Genomic DNA, 17,683 nt, shown 5'->3' on the forward strand with positions numbered 1-17,683 from the left:
GGAAGGCCTGGTGAGTGTCACTACTATTATTGTTGTGCTAGAACATCTGTTCTGTTATATGGAATCTTGAAAAAGTCGTGACAACGACCACTGCACGTATAAGCCATAGCGTTCCTATAGGAATCGGCTACCAATAAAGTAATGAATTATATTAAAACTAAGCATTGCAAGATTTGCACGATATTCGATTCTAGGCTAAATCTATTAGTTGCTTAAAGTATAATTAAAGTTAATATAAGGTGCAGTAATCTTGGATAAGTTCCATGATTTGATAGATGAACCCTAGGTTTTTTATTTATTCCAGCTTATTTATATACTTAGTTTGGTGCGGAATCCATACACAACTAAAATATACTATCTTACCTTAACATGCCCCATTTGTGTGATAAGCTTAAAGCTGAAGAAGTAAGCGAATATCTCAGAGATGTGGTTGATGACAGAAGCCACGCCGAAGAGGGTTGGGGTTCCTCCGAAGTCCTGCAGATGCCAGAAGAGGAAAGTGAAGATAAGTCCGATGCCAAAGCCCATGAACCAAGCCACGAACAAGAACGAAGCACACTTCAAGTTCTTGAACTGCTTTAGGACTGTGATCCACTCAGGCATTTCTCGTGTTGTCTGGGCGAACATCTTTGTCTAAAATTAAAATATGTACAGTTATTACAACATAATTACATGAAACATAACGAGGCATATCAGGCACAGTATGCTTCTTCACTTAGAAGCCAACAACACAACATTTATCCACTAAGAAAAATAACTATGTTCTCATGATTCCTTGCTACCATACAAAACTACATTTTTTTTTGCTTGATTTATAAAATAAATAAAAAAACTGATAAATCTAAACGAAACACGAAACAGAGACACAAGACACAAAAAAATTAAAAAGTTAACGGCCTCAACTGGGAATCGAACCCAGGATCTTTGTCTTACCGGGACAACGCCTCTAACCACTTGGCCATTGCGACCTAATTATTATGCGTATTTTTTGTTGATCTCACATTCCAAAGTAACAATATTATTTTACAACTAATTTTTCACATATTTTCCCGCAGCTATCTTTTTGAATAATTACAAAGCACTAAATAATTGGTCTTTAACCTACATAGAGTCTCCAATAAACGTGTCCATTAAATGACTCCAAAACTACCTACACTTAATTTTTCATTCAACTTTTATTAACAGTCAATTACAATTCGCAAGCACATAATTCCTGATTACAACATTTATCTTTATCTGTCCACACACTCTATCCATTTTTATCATTATTATTCCATTATGTTCATTAGTTGAGATTTAGAACTATTCTCATCCCAGGTAAAATTACTAAGATATTGTATAGACATGCGTAATAGGTACTTTAACCATGTACAATGTAATTATACCTTATTACTTATATCATAATGTACCGTGTATGTCTAAATAATAATAACAGATTATTCCAGAATGAATGCAGGGGTAGTGCAAATTTGGAAATAACAAAACAAAAATCAGACAAATAAAAATAAAATTATTTAGACAAAATAACAATGCATAGACAGGTACATAAAATAAACAAAGAAAAATAAAATAAAAATTCGGATATGAATCGAAAAATGTTAAACATAAAAATGTATGCAAGCAGCCGTTTATGGGGGATATTTGACCGTCTCTCGTCTCCGGAGGGTCATCAAGGGGGACTCCATCCAGGCAACAATGGTAGTGACCATTGTACATGGTTTTCCAATAAGAGGTGTAATTTTGATATTCAATCGTAAAAGATCAATGGCTTCGTTGCTTGTGTGACACATAATGCCGTCTTGTTAAAATTAAACGTTGTCCAGATCAATACCATTCAATTCCGGCCATAAAAAATCATTAATCATCTCTCGATAGCGCAATCCATTCACCGTAACTGTTGCTACAGCCTCATTTTCGAAAAATTAAGGTCACCGCACCAAACAGTCACACTTTGAGGATAGAGAGGCTTTTTATTAATAACTCTTGGGTTTTCCAAGCCCCAGATGCGACAATTTTGCTTGTTGACGAAGCCACCAAGGTGGAAATGGGCCTCATCACTCAAGATGATTTGCATTTGATTCACTCAAGTGGATTTTAATAATTTCTATGCGTTGTTGAAGCGTGTATCGTTCCATTTTTTATTAATGGCGTAGTTTCTACTTGTCAAATGTCAAAAAATAACAGCTTCGAAATTAACATCTACCGAAATAGCGGGCTATTCAAAATAACACCTCTTATTGGAAAACCCTGTATTATTTGAGAGGCGTAATTTGCGCCATAAGTGGAAAAGTGCTCTGAAAGAGTGCACTCGTCCCTCCAGGAACATTTTCGTAGCGCTGCAGTATCTCGGTAGGCGGAATAGTTGGCGATAAGCATAATTCATAGATCATCGCAGATCTGACGAGTACAGAATGCGTTGTACCCTTGACGTTTGTACTGCAAAAACAAAAAATCCTTGACAGCATACCTGATCTAACTAATATCTCTTTTCTTTTTCTTTCCATATTCTCGACGTGTTTCAGGTCGTCTGTGATAAAATGTTACAGGTATTTAACGATTCGACTTCATTCATATTCCTTCTGTTTAGCCATACTGAGGGTGTTTGCATGAGTTCGTTTTTACATTTGAAAACTATAACAATTGATTTAGACGTATTATTTACAAGGTTGTGATTTTTTGCAAAATCTTCACATATTTGGAGTAGTTTCTTTAATGCGCTAAGTGACGGTGCTAGAAGAACCATATCATCTGCGTAATTAATATTATTTAAACATAGTCTTTGAACACAGCAACCTGTTTTTGTATTATTAAAACTTTGAATTGGTTCATAAATAAACAAATAATAATGAAACCAAGAAAACAATATTTTGAGAAATTTTAATATTTTGATAAAGTTCACATAACAATAATATCATGTGCTTTTTAATATTAAACGTCTAGCGCTCCAGGAGATAATAAAAATTAATCTAGATGTTATCATTAAAACCTTGTTATTGTTTAGCTTTGAATCATGTGAGTTATTAAGTTTTCGTGGAATATAATATTGTATCAAAGTAACACAAAATATCAAACGCAACAATAATAATTACTTAAAGCTACATTTAAGACCCCGTAGTAAGCGTTCAAAGATGGTTTGGAGCGTGCTTATATTAAAAAACGATAAAAATTAAGCAAAAATTATGAAAATATTTAATAAAATAATGGCAAAAATCTGTCAAAAAATGATTTATTTGCATTTAAAGATACACTGTGAAGTTTTTGATGCCTTTAACATATTAAGGGGGTATTTCACTATGTCGGGCTAAATATCTGACTAGCTATCCGTTGGCTGGCTTTAAAGATCAGAATAACTTCGTTATTCAACGGCGACCGTTTCACCATTGTTTCCGAACTTCCGGATAGATAACACTCGAAATAGTCTGGCAACATCGCAAAATGTTTGCAGTTACTCCATCTACTGCCACGGCTGTTATGCGTCACAGTCCGCACACCGCAAAGTGTGCATTTTTTTGGTTGTGTTATGTTGATTATCAGGTCATTTTAGATAGATTCGTGTCGAATTAATACATTGTTTCTTATTTTGAACACAATCAATTATTCAGGATGGATCATACAAGCATTCAAATTCATTCAACGAAATTCGACTCACTTCTCCGCTGTCAAACTCGGAACGTTTTGACGCCATCTTTGATTCGAGGAATAGCGCCTAACGTGAGGTTCGAGCACTGATTAGTCAAATCGAACTTTAACCCGAGCGTTAGCGTTATTCAGATATAGTGAAAACGAAAAAATGACTAATCCGCGGATAAGTGCTTAGTCAGAACATAATCAGAGATAGTGAAATACCCCCTAAATAACAGAACAAATGTTGTTTTTAATAATTTTCGAAGTTTACTTTGCAATATTTTTCTATCGAGGGAATTTCATATAATTAATGTTTCGGTATAACAAATGTATGCATATAATCTTCAAAAATACTTTTTTTTTTACTTAAAAACTTAAATAGTTAATTTTGGTAGAAAATGGGAATGCGAGGGATTGAAGCTAAGCTAGTACTAACTTAGTTTAGCTTAGCTCGCATCGTGACTAAGTTAGTACTGGCTTAGCTTCGTTCGCGGTGGAAATTGCGCTTTACAGTTTGCGTTTACAATATTTTTTTCTTCTCGACATATATTTAACTTATTTTATTTTCTACGATCACGAAAATGTGTTTCCTACTTAGTCTAGTTTTTGTCGCCGTGCAGCTCGCACGTCCAGAAATTTCGATAAACTCAGTAACCACAAATCACAGTGATACCCAGTTTAACATATTGTTGTTGCAAAATAAAGCAGGCTGGCTGCGTTTAGTCGCCAGACAGCCCGCAAAAAAAATAACTCATTATGAACCGAAGTGTCCAATCATTAATTGACTCAATTAAAATTGAAATAGGAAAATGCTCATCTGTCAAAGAGGCAAAACAAAGGAGTAACATAGAACAAGATATACACCAGCTAGAGGAAATATGGTGCAAGGAAAAACTTCAAGTACAAGAGAAAATAATTGAGCTACAAAATAAAATCATATTAAATGAAGAAAAACATTCAGAAAAAATTGAAAATTATTTAAAGGAAAAAAGGAATCAATTAATACAACGTACAACAAGTCAACCCTCTCAATACCTATACCAGAGGCCAAATACTCATTAATAATTGCAAGTGAAAATACTAATACAACATCTAATACTAGCATTACATTTTTATGATAAAATTTTGATATGAGAGTATGATTAATTTTAATCAATAAGGTATTCCAGTTAATTTCAAAAATATATATTGCGAAAGTTCACCTACTATCTCAAAAACCAGTTTTTTTTTTATATAGTTAAAATAATTTTAAAAGCATTTTTCAGCTGCCAAAACGCTCTAAAACTTATACATTCAGTATCACGGTTCTTAGATCTACTTGAATAAACTTATTTTGTCGATTTACATGAATAAACTTATTCTCCTGGCGGAGTACGCGTTACTTATATATTCAGTATCACGGTTCTTAGATCTATATGAATAAACTTATTCTTCAAACTTATTTTTAAGGTTATACCCATCAATATATAAAAAAAAGTCGCTGCCAAAAATATGGGAAAAACTAGTTGCAAGATGATGTTGTTAATTCTGAATTTGAAATGTGATTTCGAAAAAAATAACGTTATAAATGGACGACTGGTTTTTTTAAAATTTTTTTATTTATTTATTTATCAAAAGAAAGTACATATTACATATTGGATGCTTTGCCTGTCCAACTAGGAAAGTTTCCCGTTCTAGGACAGACAAATTGACATGTTTAGTTCATATTATTACTGAAATGTACATAATTACATAACAAACACCAAAAAAAAGTTTCATTTTTCTCTGAAATTAAGTTGTGTAATAAAGAAAATGTATATAATAAATATAAGTACACATACATTGTTTTGTGAGAAATAGAAAAAATTAATCTGGTAGCATATATTATAATCGGATTTACCGAATTAACCTGGTAACATAAAATATTAAAATTTACAGAGTATGAGGTAAGCGTTGTAACTAGAATGTGTAATTAATTATGTGCATGATTGTTTTCACTGAATTAAAACATGAATTCAGAACAAATTATATCATACGGCAATACGAATATATATCGCGCTCATTTCTTGAACTACTGCTAAAATGTAAAAACAATAACTATATATATAGATAGAAATATAAACTATGAAACATAAACTATGAATATAAATACATAGTACCTGATTTAGTGCTACTTTGGTGAAATTGGTGCATTACTTCGTACGCCATATTGTGTTATGTATTTATTATAAATCATTACCGTAGTAGGTACCAAGTTTCACACAGAGTTAGTGTGCGACGTACAAATGTGATACGCTTTACAGTAGTGATGTACCTAATGAGCAGACAGGCTTCAGGGGCGCATAACCATAAATCTTAGGTTGAAAAACATCAGAAGTTTGGTGATTTTGTTTAACAGTTGATTTGGTGATTTTGTTTAACAGTTATACAGCATACGTTCACTTTCGACTCTCCCTAAGTTTAGAATCCAATCATTGACTAATTTACGCAGGACGCTTCCACTTTTCAATTTCCAAGAACCGGGTATAAGGTTGAACATTTTTGGACCTAGGTAAGAATATTGTCTTTGAGCAAGGGATGTCATAGTAGCAAGTGGAACTATTGGATTCCTCCCTGCATGTCGGGTGTTGTGATAATGTTCTACGGAGGGGAAGAGGTGACGATATTTTTGTGTGTATAATATAACTTTTCTTATAAATAGTTGCCTCACATCCAGAACTCCTATCTCTTTGAATAAATCATTACTGAGGTATCTAAATGGTTTTTTAAGTATGACCCTTAGTAGTGATTTCTGTGCTTTGGCTAAGGGGTCCAGAATTGATTTGGTACATCCTCCCCATCCTAAAGATGCATATTCAAGTAAAGAGTTGCACATGGCATAGTACATTAGTTTTAGATCTTTTGCGCATAGAATATTTCTAATCGCCATGAAAAGATGCGTGAGTTTTCTGACCTTTGTGGAGATTGAATAAATATGTTCATTCCATCTCAGATTCTTGTCTACAATAATTCCTAGATATTTTATGCTATCCACATACTCTAAGGTATTGCAATTGCAAGTGTTTGGGTCATTGCAATGGTGTATAATAATTCTTTGAGTTTCTCTTGGTTGTCCCGCTTGAGTTGCACTGAAGCAAATGAATTTAGTTTTGTCAGTATTGAGAGTGAGAAGATTATTATCTAGCCATTGTTTTACCTTGTTAATACCAATTTCTGCATTACTATGAACTTCATTCCAATTTTTGCCTTCAAATAATAATACTGTGTCATCGGCAAAGGTGATAATATGATCGGCAAATGAACTGTTACATAATTCATTTATATAGATATTGAATAAAAGTGGTCCTAGAGTGCTTCCTTGAGGTACACCAAAGTTTATATCAGCCAGATCGCTTAGAGTATCGTTAATATTCACTCTTTGGCTCCTTTTTTTCTATATAACTACCTAACCACTTAAGTAGCTGACCCTGAATGCCGATGCGCTGTAGTTTTTTCAAGAGAATTTTGTGTGAGATAGTATCGAACGCTTTGGCTAGATCCAAGAAGAGCGCAATGCATTTTCTTCCTCTATCTATATTGTTGGAGATGATTTTCGTCAGGTTTGTAATGGCATTTTCAGTGCTCAATCCTGGTCTGAAGCCATACTGTCTATTGGAAAGGATATTGTTTTTTTCAAGGTAATGACTTAGACGATTCTTTACAATTTTCTCAATAATTTTCGAGATTGAATTGAGCAAAGAAATTGGCCGCTAATTGTGTATCTGCGATTTATCTCCATTTTTGCGAAGCAGTATAACAATAGAGTGTTTTAAATGATTTGGAAATTTTCCTGAATTGAAGCTTAGATTGGAAATATACGCGATTGGAGTTGCTATGAAGGATTTAGTAATTTTTAGCAGAATTGATGAAACGTTGTCAGGACCACAAGCATTCGATGACTTGAGTTCGTCAATTATATTTATGACTTCGTTTGAAGTTGTTTGGATGTTGTCTAATTTATCACCGAAATTAGAGATTTTTAACTTAGCGAGATCGGATTCTGTTGTATTAAGATTGTTGAGAATTTTTTTCGCAAGTGTGACTCCCACTGACGTGAAATAATTATTGGCAAAATTCGCAATGGTTTTTGGGTCTGAGGTGTTCGCGTTATTGATGTTCAGTGATTTAATATCGGAAGATTTATTTAATTTTGTTTTAGTTATATTGCGAAATGCTTCCCATAAACGTTTTGGAGTACAGTTATTTTCGTAAATTATTTTTTTATAATAATTTTCTTTGGCCGATTTTATTAGTTTTTTGCTAAAGTTCCTATAATTTTTGTAATGAGCTTGTACTAAAATATTTTCAGGGCACCTATTTGCCTTTTTATGAAGTTGGTTCCTAATGTTAATCGATTTGATAAGGCCAGGGGTGATCCATGGCGTAAGTTTTATTTGTTTATGTGGTATGAGTTTATTACTTGTATGTTTTGAAATATATGAATGTAATTTAGTGATAAATTCATTCATCGATGAGTCGGCATCAGTTTGGTCTAGAACATTTTGCCAGTTTTCTGAGCTCAAGTCTTCAATTAAGTCATTATAGTTTATTCTTGCAACATGTTTAATTTTAGCAGGATTAGGAGGTTTGTTTTTAAGGCAGAGTGCTGTTGTATAGTGATCTGAGATTGTAGAGTGAATGACAAATGAGTCAACATGGTTAATTTTTTTGACGTTGATGTGGTCAAGACAAGATTTACTCATGCCCTGCTTACGAGTAGGGCTAATAATTGTCTGAATGAACCCATTTTCAGTTAGCAAACATAGGTAATCGTTGGATTGGCGGTGGTATTCGGTAATTGTATTGATGTTGAGGTCGCCTATAATTATTTGCCGTTCTATATTTTTTGAGCTGTTGATAATTGATTGGAGTGAATTCAGAAAAGTGTCAATATTTTGAAAAGAGGGTGATCTGTATATTGCAAAAATACATAGATTATTATTCAATACAATTTTCAGGCAGTTGGCTTGTGATAAGAAAATTTCATCAACTTGAGATTGAAGTCCGTCTCTGATGTATACAACGATCCCGCTAGACTTATTAAGATATATTTTTGTGTGGTGTTCAGAGTAATTGTGAATAACTTTTGAGGTGTAATCTTTACTAAGCCAGCATTCCGATAAAATAATAACGTCGAATTGGTAATTGAATTGATCCAGAAAAATTAAAAAATCGTCAATATTAGAAATGCTTCTTATATTTTGGTGTATAATTTTAACGCCGTAAGCACACCATTTATAGTTATTTCGATCGTTCATATCATCAATGACATTCATGTTAAGATCTATGCCGGAATCATTTCCGGTATCATAATTTAATTGAATCATAAGTATGTGTTGGTTGTGTGTTGTATAGAAGTTGGTTCCCGAGTAATATATAATTAAATGCGATTCCAAATGTAGTTAAAATGGTAAATGTGCTTAATATAAATAATATAGTACAAATGTTGTAGTTAGATGTAGTACTATTAATGAGATAGCAAGAAGTAAAAACAAAATGGTAGCAAGAATTGCTTGATATCGAATGAATTAGAAAACGGTAGTAAATTATACAAATATGAGTAATATATAATAATATAGTATAAATAATGTAATTAGATATAGTACTATGAAAGAGATAGCAAGAAGACATAACAATAATAATAATAAAAATAAGGTAGCAGGAACTGCATAACATACATAACAAATGAATTCCAGAAGGGTAGGAAATGAAACAAATATGGAGAAATATAGAGCGAGACATAAATGCACGGGTCAAGACATACCTCGAAAGAATAGCCATTAATTCAAAATTATCAAAGCGCAGCCAATTTGCTTTCGTCTGAGATAACAATGGCATTAGTTTCCTCGTTTTTACGAAGATAAATTTGCCCCCGTTTAATCCAAAAAAAGCGATATTGTTTCTCCTTCGCCGCTGTTCGTGTCTCGTACCACAGCTGTTTACCGCGAAATGTTAGTTGTTCTGAAATGAAGATCGGCGAGCAGGAACCAGCTATACCGATGTTTGAGGTGTTCAATTTGTCTTCTGGATTCTGTTTGTTTTTGTTGAAAGTTTTTACGTCTGTTAACAGGTTTTCTCTTGCTATGTTCGTTTTGAATTTAACAATGATTTCTCTCGGATGACTCTTGTTGTTTTTTTTTGCTGCGCGATGAATGGCATCAATGTCCTTTGTATCAGTGGAGGACTTTGTTGTTTTGCAGATATTGAAAAAAACGTCTTGCAGATTTTCTCCTTTGATTTCTGGGATGCCTCTTATTTCTATGTTGTTCGCTTTGAGTTCCCTTTCCTGCATGTCCACACATTTTTCCAAGACATAAATCCTAGCTTCCAGGGTTGAGTTCTTTTTAGTAAGTTCATCATTTTTTAGTTCGATGTCACGGATTCTAGCCATGAAATCCTCATATTGAGAACTCATAAATTGAATACTTTCAAGTATTTTGTTATTCTGATCTAGAATATCATTTTGTGTTTTTTCCAGATTGGACGTCTTGTTCATGACTAGATCTTGAATATCTTTAAGATTTGTCGGTGTCTGAGCGGCGAGCGCTGAACTAATATCCGTAACTTTTTTAATCTGCTCCAAAGGTTCAGTATCACTGATTGTCTGCAACGGGCTAGCAGCGCCGGGCTTGGCTGAATTGCAATGCTTGCAAACTTGTTGAGATCGCCGTTCTTGATTAAGTCGACGATATGTGTTCTCAATAATACCTCCGCAAGCCAAATGAAATGCGCCTTTGCATGCGGCACACGTGAATTTTAACTCGTCAGTACGTAGAGTTTCTGAGCACACTCGGCAATGCATCTTGAATTAATGTTTTTTTCGTACTACCCGCGTAAAAGCAAATTGTATTGTTTATAGTTTTGCTGATTTAATTCGGAAGGAACTTTAAATAACTCGGATATTATAAAAAATTATTTTAGAACTTTGTAGTACGAACACGTAACACTCCGAGTAACTTTTAATTTGAGCGTTATAGTTTTTAAAATATACTTTACTACGGAGCAAGTTAATATGAACTATTCACAGGTATAGAATATTGTTGAATGACGTTTAAGACGACTATCCCGGTAAGACAAGAGATTCTGGGTTCGATTTTTTTTTCTGCGTCTTGTTCTATTTCATGTTTCGTTTACATTTATTAGTATTATCTTCTTCATTTCACATATTTTTTAAGCGATAATATTTTTCACCCAAGCTCCCTATGCTCGGGGCTGTTGTCATTGTAACTAAAAGCACCACCGAGCGCGACGTTCTGTCAAAGCATGATATAATGATAAACGAGGCGATTTGTATTATTTTATGAGAGATGATTTAAAAGGGATGATTTATAAGCTAGGAACAGTAGACCTCGAGACAAAAAAGTACATTTCTAATTTTTCTCTTATTTAATGAATCAAAACCAAAACTTGTCAATTTGTTTATTGTATGATGAACCTACCTGCCCGAAAAATAATTGTCATAATAACGTTTCTTTGTACAAATCGTATAGTTTTCAATTTGGGAGGCGGGTACTGCCCCACTGGTAACAATTTATTGGATAACCAACACCTCTGCCATAGGTCACCCCAAGTGGTACGCTACGTTAGTGACTTAGCCGGGGTACCCGGGTTCATGGGGGTGAGGATTGTCTAAGTCTTGACGGCGGATGCATCTGCCTACCTACTGTGTGGCGGGCCGGATGTAAAGAGACAGGTTGAGGGAGATCTTTTTACCTCGCCAGCGGGACTCTCTCGACCCATCACCTTGAGCCGCAGTGGGAGGGATAGATTCAAACTGTCAAGTCTGTCACTCCTGGACACACTGAGACCAGATTCCTACCAACCCCTCATACCTGTTTCCTTCTCAGATCTTCATCTACTTCCTTTCCTTAAAAAAACCATCCACACAGCATTCCCAAAAATGACATAGACTTTGAAGAAAAATGATTTCCTCTGGGCCTTTGTCATTATACTCAGCTAATGTAAAAAAGCTCATTATTTGAAATGTACATGTCAAAGTAAATTTTTTCTTTAGATTTATTAATCGAAAGAAAATTAGAAACATACATTTTTTGACGCGTAGTATACTGCTAACAGAACTATTATTATAGTATTGTGTACCTGTGTCAATGGCTTGGCATCAGGTTGACTGGCTGATGAATCCAGCCCAGGCAGCTGCAGTTGTGCGGCAAGCTGGCTCTGTAGGCGGTCCTCGTCCGTGGGCGGGGAGCGGACCTGCACCTCCACTTCCGAAGGGTACTCATACTTGAAGTTTATCTGAAAAAAAATAACATATTTGTAGAAACTGATCGAGAGCACATGCAAGGTAAAATTTACAATTTGACACCCAACATTAATTTATTCTGAATTAACTTTGGATAAATAATAAATACAGTATAGTAAAGTTTGGAATACCCGCCAGCAGTTCAATTTCCCTCCGCAAATGCTCTAAGACACTGGGGGCGTAGCGACGCTTATAAGAATACAGGCCCATATATTATAAGCCATCATAAGAACTTGGGTTGCTGGTTTAAGGGAGACGACAAACAACTCCAAAAAACTTTATCATGGGCTCCCGCGAGAGTCCAGACTCAAGTATTGCAGCATACCGCAGAAAATTGTTGCCCTGTTAATCTAATACGTAACGTTTTAATTTTTTCTTAACATTGTTTAATTATTGAGTGTGCTTTAATTTTAGTGGATGTGTGGAATGTGGAATAAACATATTATTATATAAAATAATTATGTTCACTTAGCATTGCTCAAATTCATACTTATAGAAATAAACCGTTAAAATTTAGACTCAATATATTTACACTCATTAATTTGTTCTACTTAACCCCCCTTTTTCTATTTGTGTACTGTTTTGTGAAAATTTTAATTACGATATCAAAATACCAATGTAAAATTGTACCTATTAACTTCCATCTATGTATTATAAGTTCCTCTTGTCCTACAATGAGTTTTGTAACTCATCGGGATTGCTCTAGCAAGAAATAAAAATATTTGTATACCATCTGTGGGCAATTTAAACGTTTTTGTTGTTGTTTGGGTTATCTGTATGAAAACAAATGTAGGTACCTTAAATGAGCTTTGTACAATAAAGATTATTTGAATTTGCATCCAAACTTCAAGCGGTAAAAGATAAATAATTGTTATCTTTTAGCCATTCAGTACACCACTACACCAGCAAAGGTCCCTTTGAAATGATTTACCGGTACTATTCGTGCACCGAAGATTTATTCTTATTTTATATATACAGGGTGAAGCAAAACCGTGGATCTAAAAACTCTGTACAGAGTGTTCGTGCGATTTTGTATGAATGGCATTGAAGCTAAATCTATGGTGAGGGGAAATTCCCTGGCAGCCATTGTATGACTACTTTTGAACTTATTTATTGGAAAATTGGTCCATAATGAACTCTTATTGTTTGATGTTTGTGTTGTTAATGCAGTTATTTGGGCGTATGATTTTGTTTTAGTATTTGATGATACCAGGAATTGGATAATTAATTAAAAAAATTAAGTAGATTTTGGCATTTCCATACACCTTCCCCTCACCCTGCGGCTTCAATTTGTTGGCGAATTGCTCCGCCCAGGGATTTTAGGTCCATGAGCAAAACAGATATTGCAGTTTTTTTTTTACATTTGAAAGGTTCCCGTTAAATGCCGATTCTATGTTCGTTTCAGCTTTAAAACAAATTATGTTCAGCAGAAGAGGATAACTACCATGTTGTTAAGCCTGTCAGCCTATTACAATTTGATAGAAAGCTGAAACGCTTCTAGAATCGACGTTTAACGGGGACCTTTCAAATATTAAAAAAACTCTCTGTTTTGCTGCTGTTAACAAGTCACCGACTGTGAAATAATATTTAATTTTTTTTTTCAATTTAATTTAATACAAATCAAATCATATACCTACGTTCTCCCACTATCCACCTTTCCGATCTTTTCGTCACCGTGATAAGTTATAGTGTCAGTAATAGCACAACTTCTACCGTTCAATAAGCAAGTTGCAAGTGACGACTTGCATTGCGTGCAAAGGGCAATCGGAAGGCAAGGTATCCACCAAAAGATAGGCCTAAGTTTCTTGTGACATCCTCACAGCTGGATCATTCTTCTTTCGTTCCTAAATATCCTTATTTAATCATTTGGTTACCGAAAAAAAATTAACTTTCGGTCCTGGATCATATAATCAAAAAAATTTGGAAATTCATTTCTCGATTGTGAATAATAATGGTGAGAAACATTATACTGCTAGTTAGGATATCGAAAGATAAGATATCATCCTACGATTAGCTCTATGTTGGTTCAAAAACCAAAGCTATAACTGAATGTTAACAATGAACTAATAAACTTAACCAGTGAATTACCTGAGTTGCAGTTATTAGAGCTGCCCCCATCAGCACAGAGAATGTCGCAAAACAGATAGTGTAGTTCCTCTCTTGTTTCCGCTTTTCTCCGCTGCACGGATGGTCGGGGAACGCAGTAGAGTTATCCAGAGCAATGCCAACAAAGAACATAGCCAGACCCCACCCAAGGGACCCGAACATCCTCTGATGTCCGTAGCGATCGGCGTCTTCTCCCAGCAGAGTGATGACTGCGGAGTCAGCCAGGGTTATAGCCGGGGCGCTGAAGAACTCCCCGATGATGACAAGAAGCAGCAAGAGGAAGAAGGCCTTCTGGATGTCCTGGGTGCGGTAGACGATGGAGGAGAAGAGGGGTGACACCAGGTTGCTGTGCTCGGCCTCGTTGTAGTTGGAAGCGTATCGCACGTCCACAGGAGACTGGCCGGGGCTGCCGCGTGGGCGGTAGGCGCGAGAAGCACGGGGTGCGGTACTGAAATATAAAATAAATTAGCAAAAAATATTCTTGCATTTAAAAAATACACAATTAAATGTTTTCTGATGCCGCATAACAGTTCTAACTGGAAGCGTGCCGTCTGTCGCCGAGGAGTGGATCACTTGTAGTAAAAGCGTATAAAACTATGCATAACTTTTTTTTTTTTTTTTTCTTAGGTTTGTCAACAGTGATTCATATAATTACAGACAAACACAACATTGATGAACACAACACTGTAAGTAAAGAATAATGTACATGTATGCACCTACATGCATACATGTATACACACATACATACACTTACATATACATTTCATAACAGCAACAGTAATTATTTTTAGATCAACACGATAGGTAGCTTTAAGTCTTGTTTACGTTTGATTTGAAGGTGGCCAATGATGACATTGACAAATCAATGGAATGACTTTTATATGTCTCGTTAAAATAACGACACATTCTCGGTAAAGGTGAGTCATACCCCAGCTTAGTTATATATTTTTTTAATATAAAACGGAATATAATGTAAAAGTCGGGAACCAATTCTAGGAACGTTGAACATAATTTGATAGAGTAAAAAAGGGCAGTTTATTAGAGCATTAACAATTTTGAAAAGAAAATTTAAATCAATATTTAGTCTTCTCTGTTCAAGGGTGCGTACATTGTAGAAATTTAGTCTATCGGTGTAGTGAGGAAGTGATCGAGCTCGCTTATCACAATACGCTAGGTGGTACATAAAATGTTTTTGAACCCGATATAATAACTTGATAAGTAGTCCAAACCTCATGAATGCTATAAGTTGCTTTACTAAAAAACTACTGCCACAAGGCAGAACATAAGTTTTTGCTCAGTACAGCATCACATGGGGTATGGTGCTGTCACACCTCTATTGATATTAACAGCATAAATCATGAAGGTTTTGAAAGTTATGTTAATCATTGTGGTTTTCATTTTTAGAATATACGAGTATATATATATATATGCTTTTTTAAAAAAAAAAATTTATTTATTTTCTTTATCCATGACTAGGAACATGCTCGTATTACAGTAGATAGTCGAAATTTGTTTACATTATTAAATAAAAATAATAATTGTAGCTTAGTATAAAACCAATATAACTTTACTTGTTGAAAGAATGGAAATATGGATTAGATATTGAAAACTTTTAGAATTAAATGACAAAATGAGTTATATGGCAAATTAGGTGACCGGATAAATCACCACAATGATAATTCATCATATCTTTAAAAAAATATATAAAGTCATGGAAATTCATGAAACAAAAAATTTATTAACTGGGTTAAGTACGTTAAGTTAGGTTAAAAAAAAATTTTCATCGTTTCTTATGACTTTATATCACTTTTTAAAAGTGTGTTGAATTGTCACTGTGTTGAGTTATCATGGAACAGGATAATCTAGTCTCCTTCAACGGAAGCAATCTTCCGAACAGGCCTTCCATTGATATGCTTGGTGTAACTATAAGTGACCAGCTCAGGTATGGGGGCTCCATCGAAGCCAGAGTAAAGCTGGCCTCTCAGAAGCTGGGCGTACTGTACAGGGCCCGCAGATACTTTAATAGTACACAACTGCTGACCCTATACAAATCGCAAGTGCGCCCTACTGTCGAATTTGGCAGCCATCTCTGGTCCGGAGCCCCTAAATACCTGAAAAAAACCATTGACTCTGTGCAAAAACGGGCGGTCCGTTTGATAGATTCCCCAATCTTAACAAACGGACTGCAATCTTTAGAGCACAGGCGTCAGGTAGGTATGCTGTCCTTGTTCTATCGGTATTACAATGGAAGATGCTCTGAGGAAATTGCGTAATTGATCCCTTCGGCACCGGTGCGTAGTCGGGATACACACCAAACGCGCGCCCAACATTTGTACACGGTTGACATTTGTCACATGAGAACGGGTCCCTTCTACGATTCGTTCTTAAGTTCAACAGCTCGGCTGTGGAACGAACTGCCGGCCTCTGTGTTTCCTCCCTCCTACAACATGGGACTCTTCAAGACCCATGTTCACTCCTTCCTCTCCACAAAAAGACCCTCCACACAGCATCCCCAAAGATGACATAGGCCCTGAGGGAAATTATTTTCTTCAGGGCCTCCTGTGTGGAGTTAATATATAAAAAAAAGGAAACAGGAACAGAACATATTTAACTTATTTCAATAACGTGAAGAATTCTTTAAGGCTGGCCGCATACATACGTTTTCCGTATTCGATTTCCGAATTCGTTTTCCGTGTTCGGAATTCCGTGAGACTAGCGCAAACGTTCGTTTTTATTCATTCGGAATGTATAAACGTCAGAACCAGTGTTGCCAACAAGGGCGATATATTGCCATTAAGGCTACTCAGAGCGAGAATCGGCGCCGAAAAAATTGGCGACTGGTCGCCAATTAAGCTACTTCAAAAACATCAATTTTAAACATGTCCCGAAAGACAAATTTTATATTTTCTTGAAATTCTCTAGCCACCCCCCCCATGAATTTTTTTTATTTTCAGGGGACAAATTTTATTTTTTGAAATACTCTAGTCACCCCCCCCCCCACGAAATTTTTATTTATTCGTAAAAACATCAATTTTAAACATGTCCCACCTAACAGCAAATTCGGCTACTTTACGCTACCTTATGTATAAGAAACGGCGATATTAGGTCAAGATCCGTTGGCAACACTGAATTACGAATGGAAAATTCCGTACGTTTGCGTAAGCACAAACAAACTGTATGCAATAGCTGCGTTCCACATGACGTCATTAGGTTTTTTCCATTCGGTTTCTCCGAACGCGCCGGCTCGCATTCGGAACGTGCGTAAGGAATTTGTTCCGTTCGGAACTAAAACGAACGTGTGCGGCAGTTAATGTATTTTCTACTGATTCCGTGCATTCGGTTGTCCGAATACGGAAAACGAATTCAGAAATCGAATACGAAAAACGTAAGTATGCGGCCAGCCTAAAAAAGATTTATTTTTTTATTAACTATTGTCGTCGAATCGATTATGGTTATATTCAGAAGTGGATGTTTTATTAGGGCATTGGAGCATTGATCCTCCAAAATCATAAGACGACAATAGTTCATAAAATATATTATAGTAAACAAATAAAGATTAGTCACGCATGTTTTCCAATTCATCTTCCACTGCTGGACCTCTAGAGCTCCCTTTTTACATTGCTTATAGTTTTATTATATAAGCTATGTCATCTCCAGATAAAATTGTTACAG

At 35.3% G+C, this 17,683-nt stretch overlaps 1 protein-coding gene across 1 annotated transcript in view; it reads right to left on the minus strand.

Annotated features, from left to right (window-relative positions):
• The window catches only part of jef (major facilitator superfamily domain-containing protein 6 jef), a 38,149-nt gene that overhangs the window by 7,817 nt on the left and 12,649 nt on the right, over window positions 1–17,683 (minus strand). Inside the window, exons 4-6 of the mRNA XM_089637112.1 lie at window positions 13,994–14,459; window positions 11,743–11,898; window positions 364–633 (exon numbers count right to left, since the gene is read on the minus strand). Of these exons, the coding sequence (XP_089493238.1) occupies window positions 364–633; window positions 11,743–11,898; window positions 13,994–14,459 (892 nt within the window). The remainder of the gene's footprint in view (window positions 1–363; window positions 634–11,742; window positions 11,899–13,993; window positions 14,460–17,683) is intronic.

Source organism: Hesperophylax consimilis, chromosome 11 (genome assembly GCF_061612785.1).
Source record: "Hesperophylax consimilis isolate HC1 chromosome 11, BYU_Hcon_1.0, whole genome shotgun sequence".
NCBI lineage: Eukaryota > Metazoa > Arthropoda > Insecta > Trichoptera > Limnephilidae > Hesperophylax > Hesperophylax consimilis.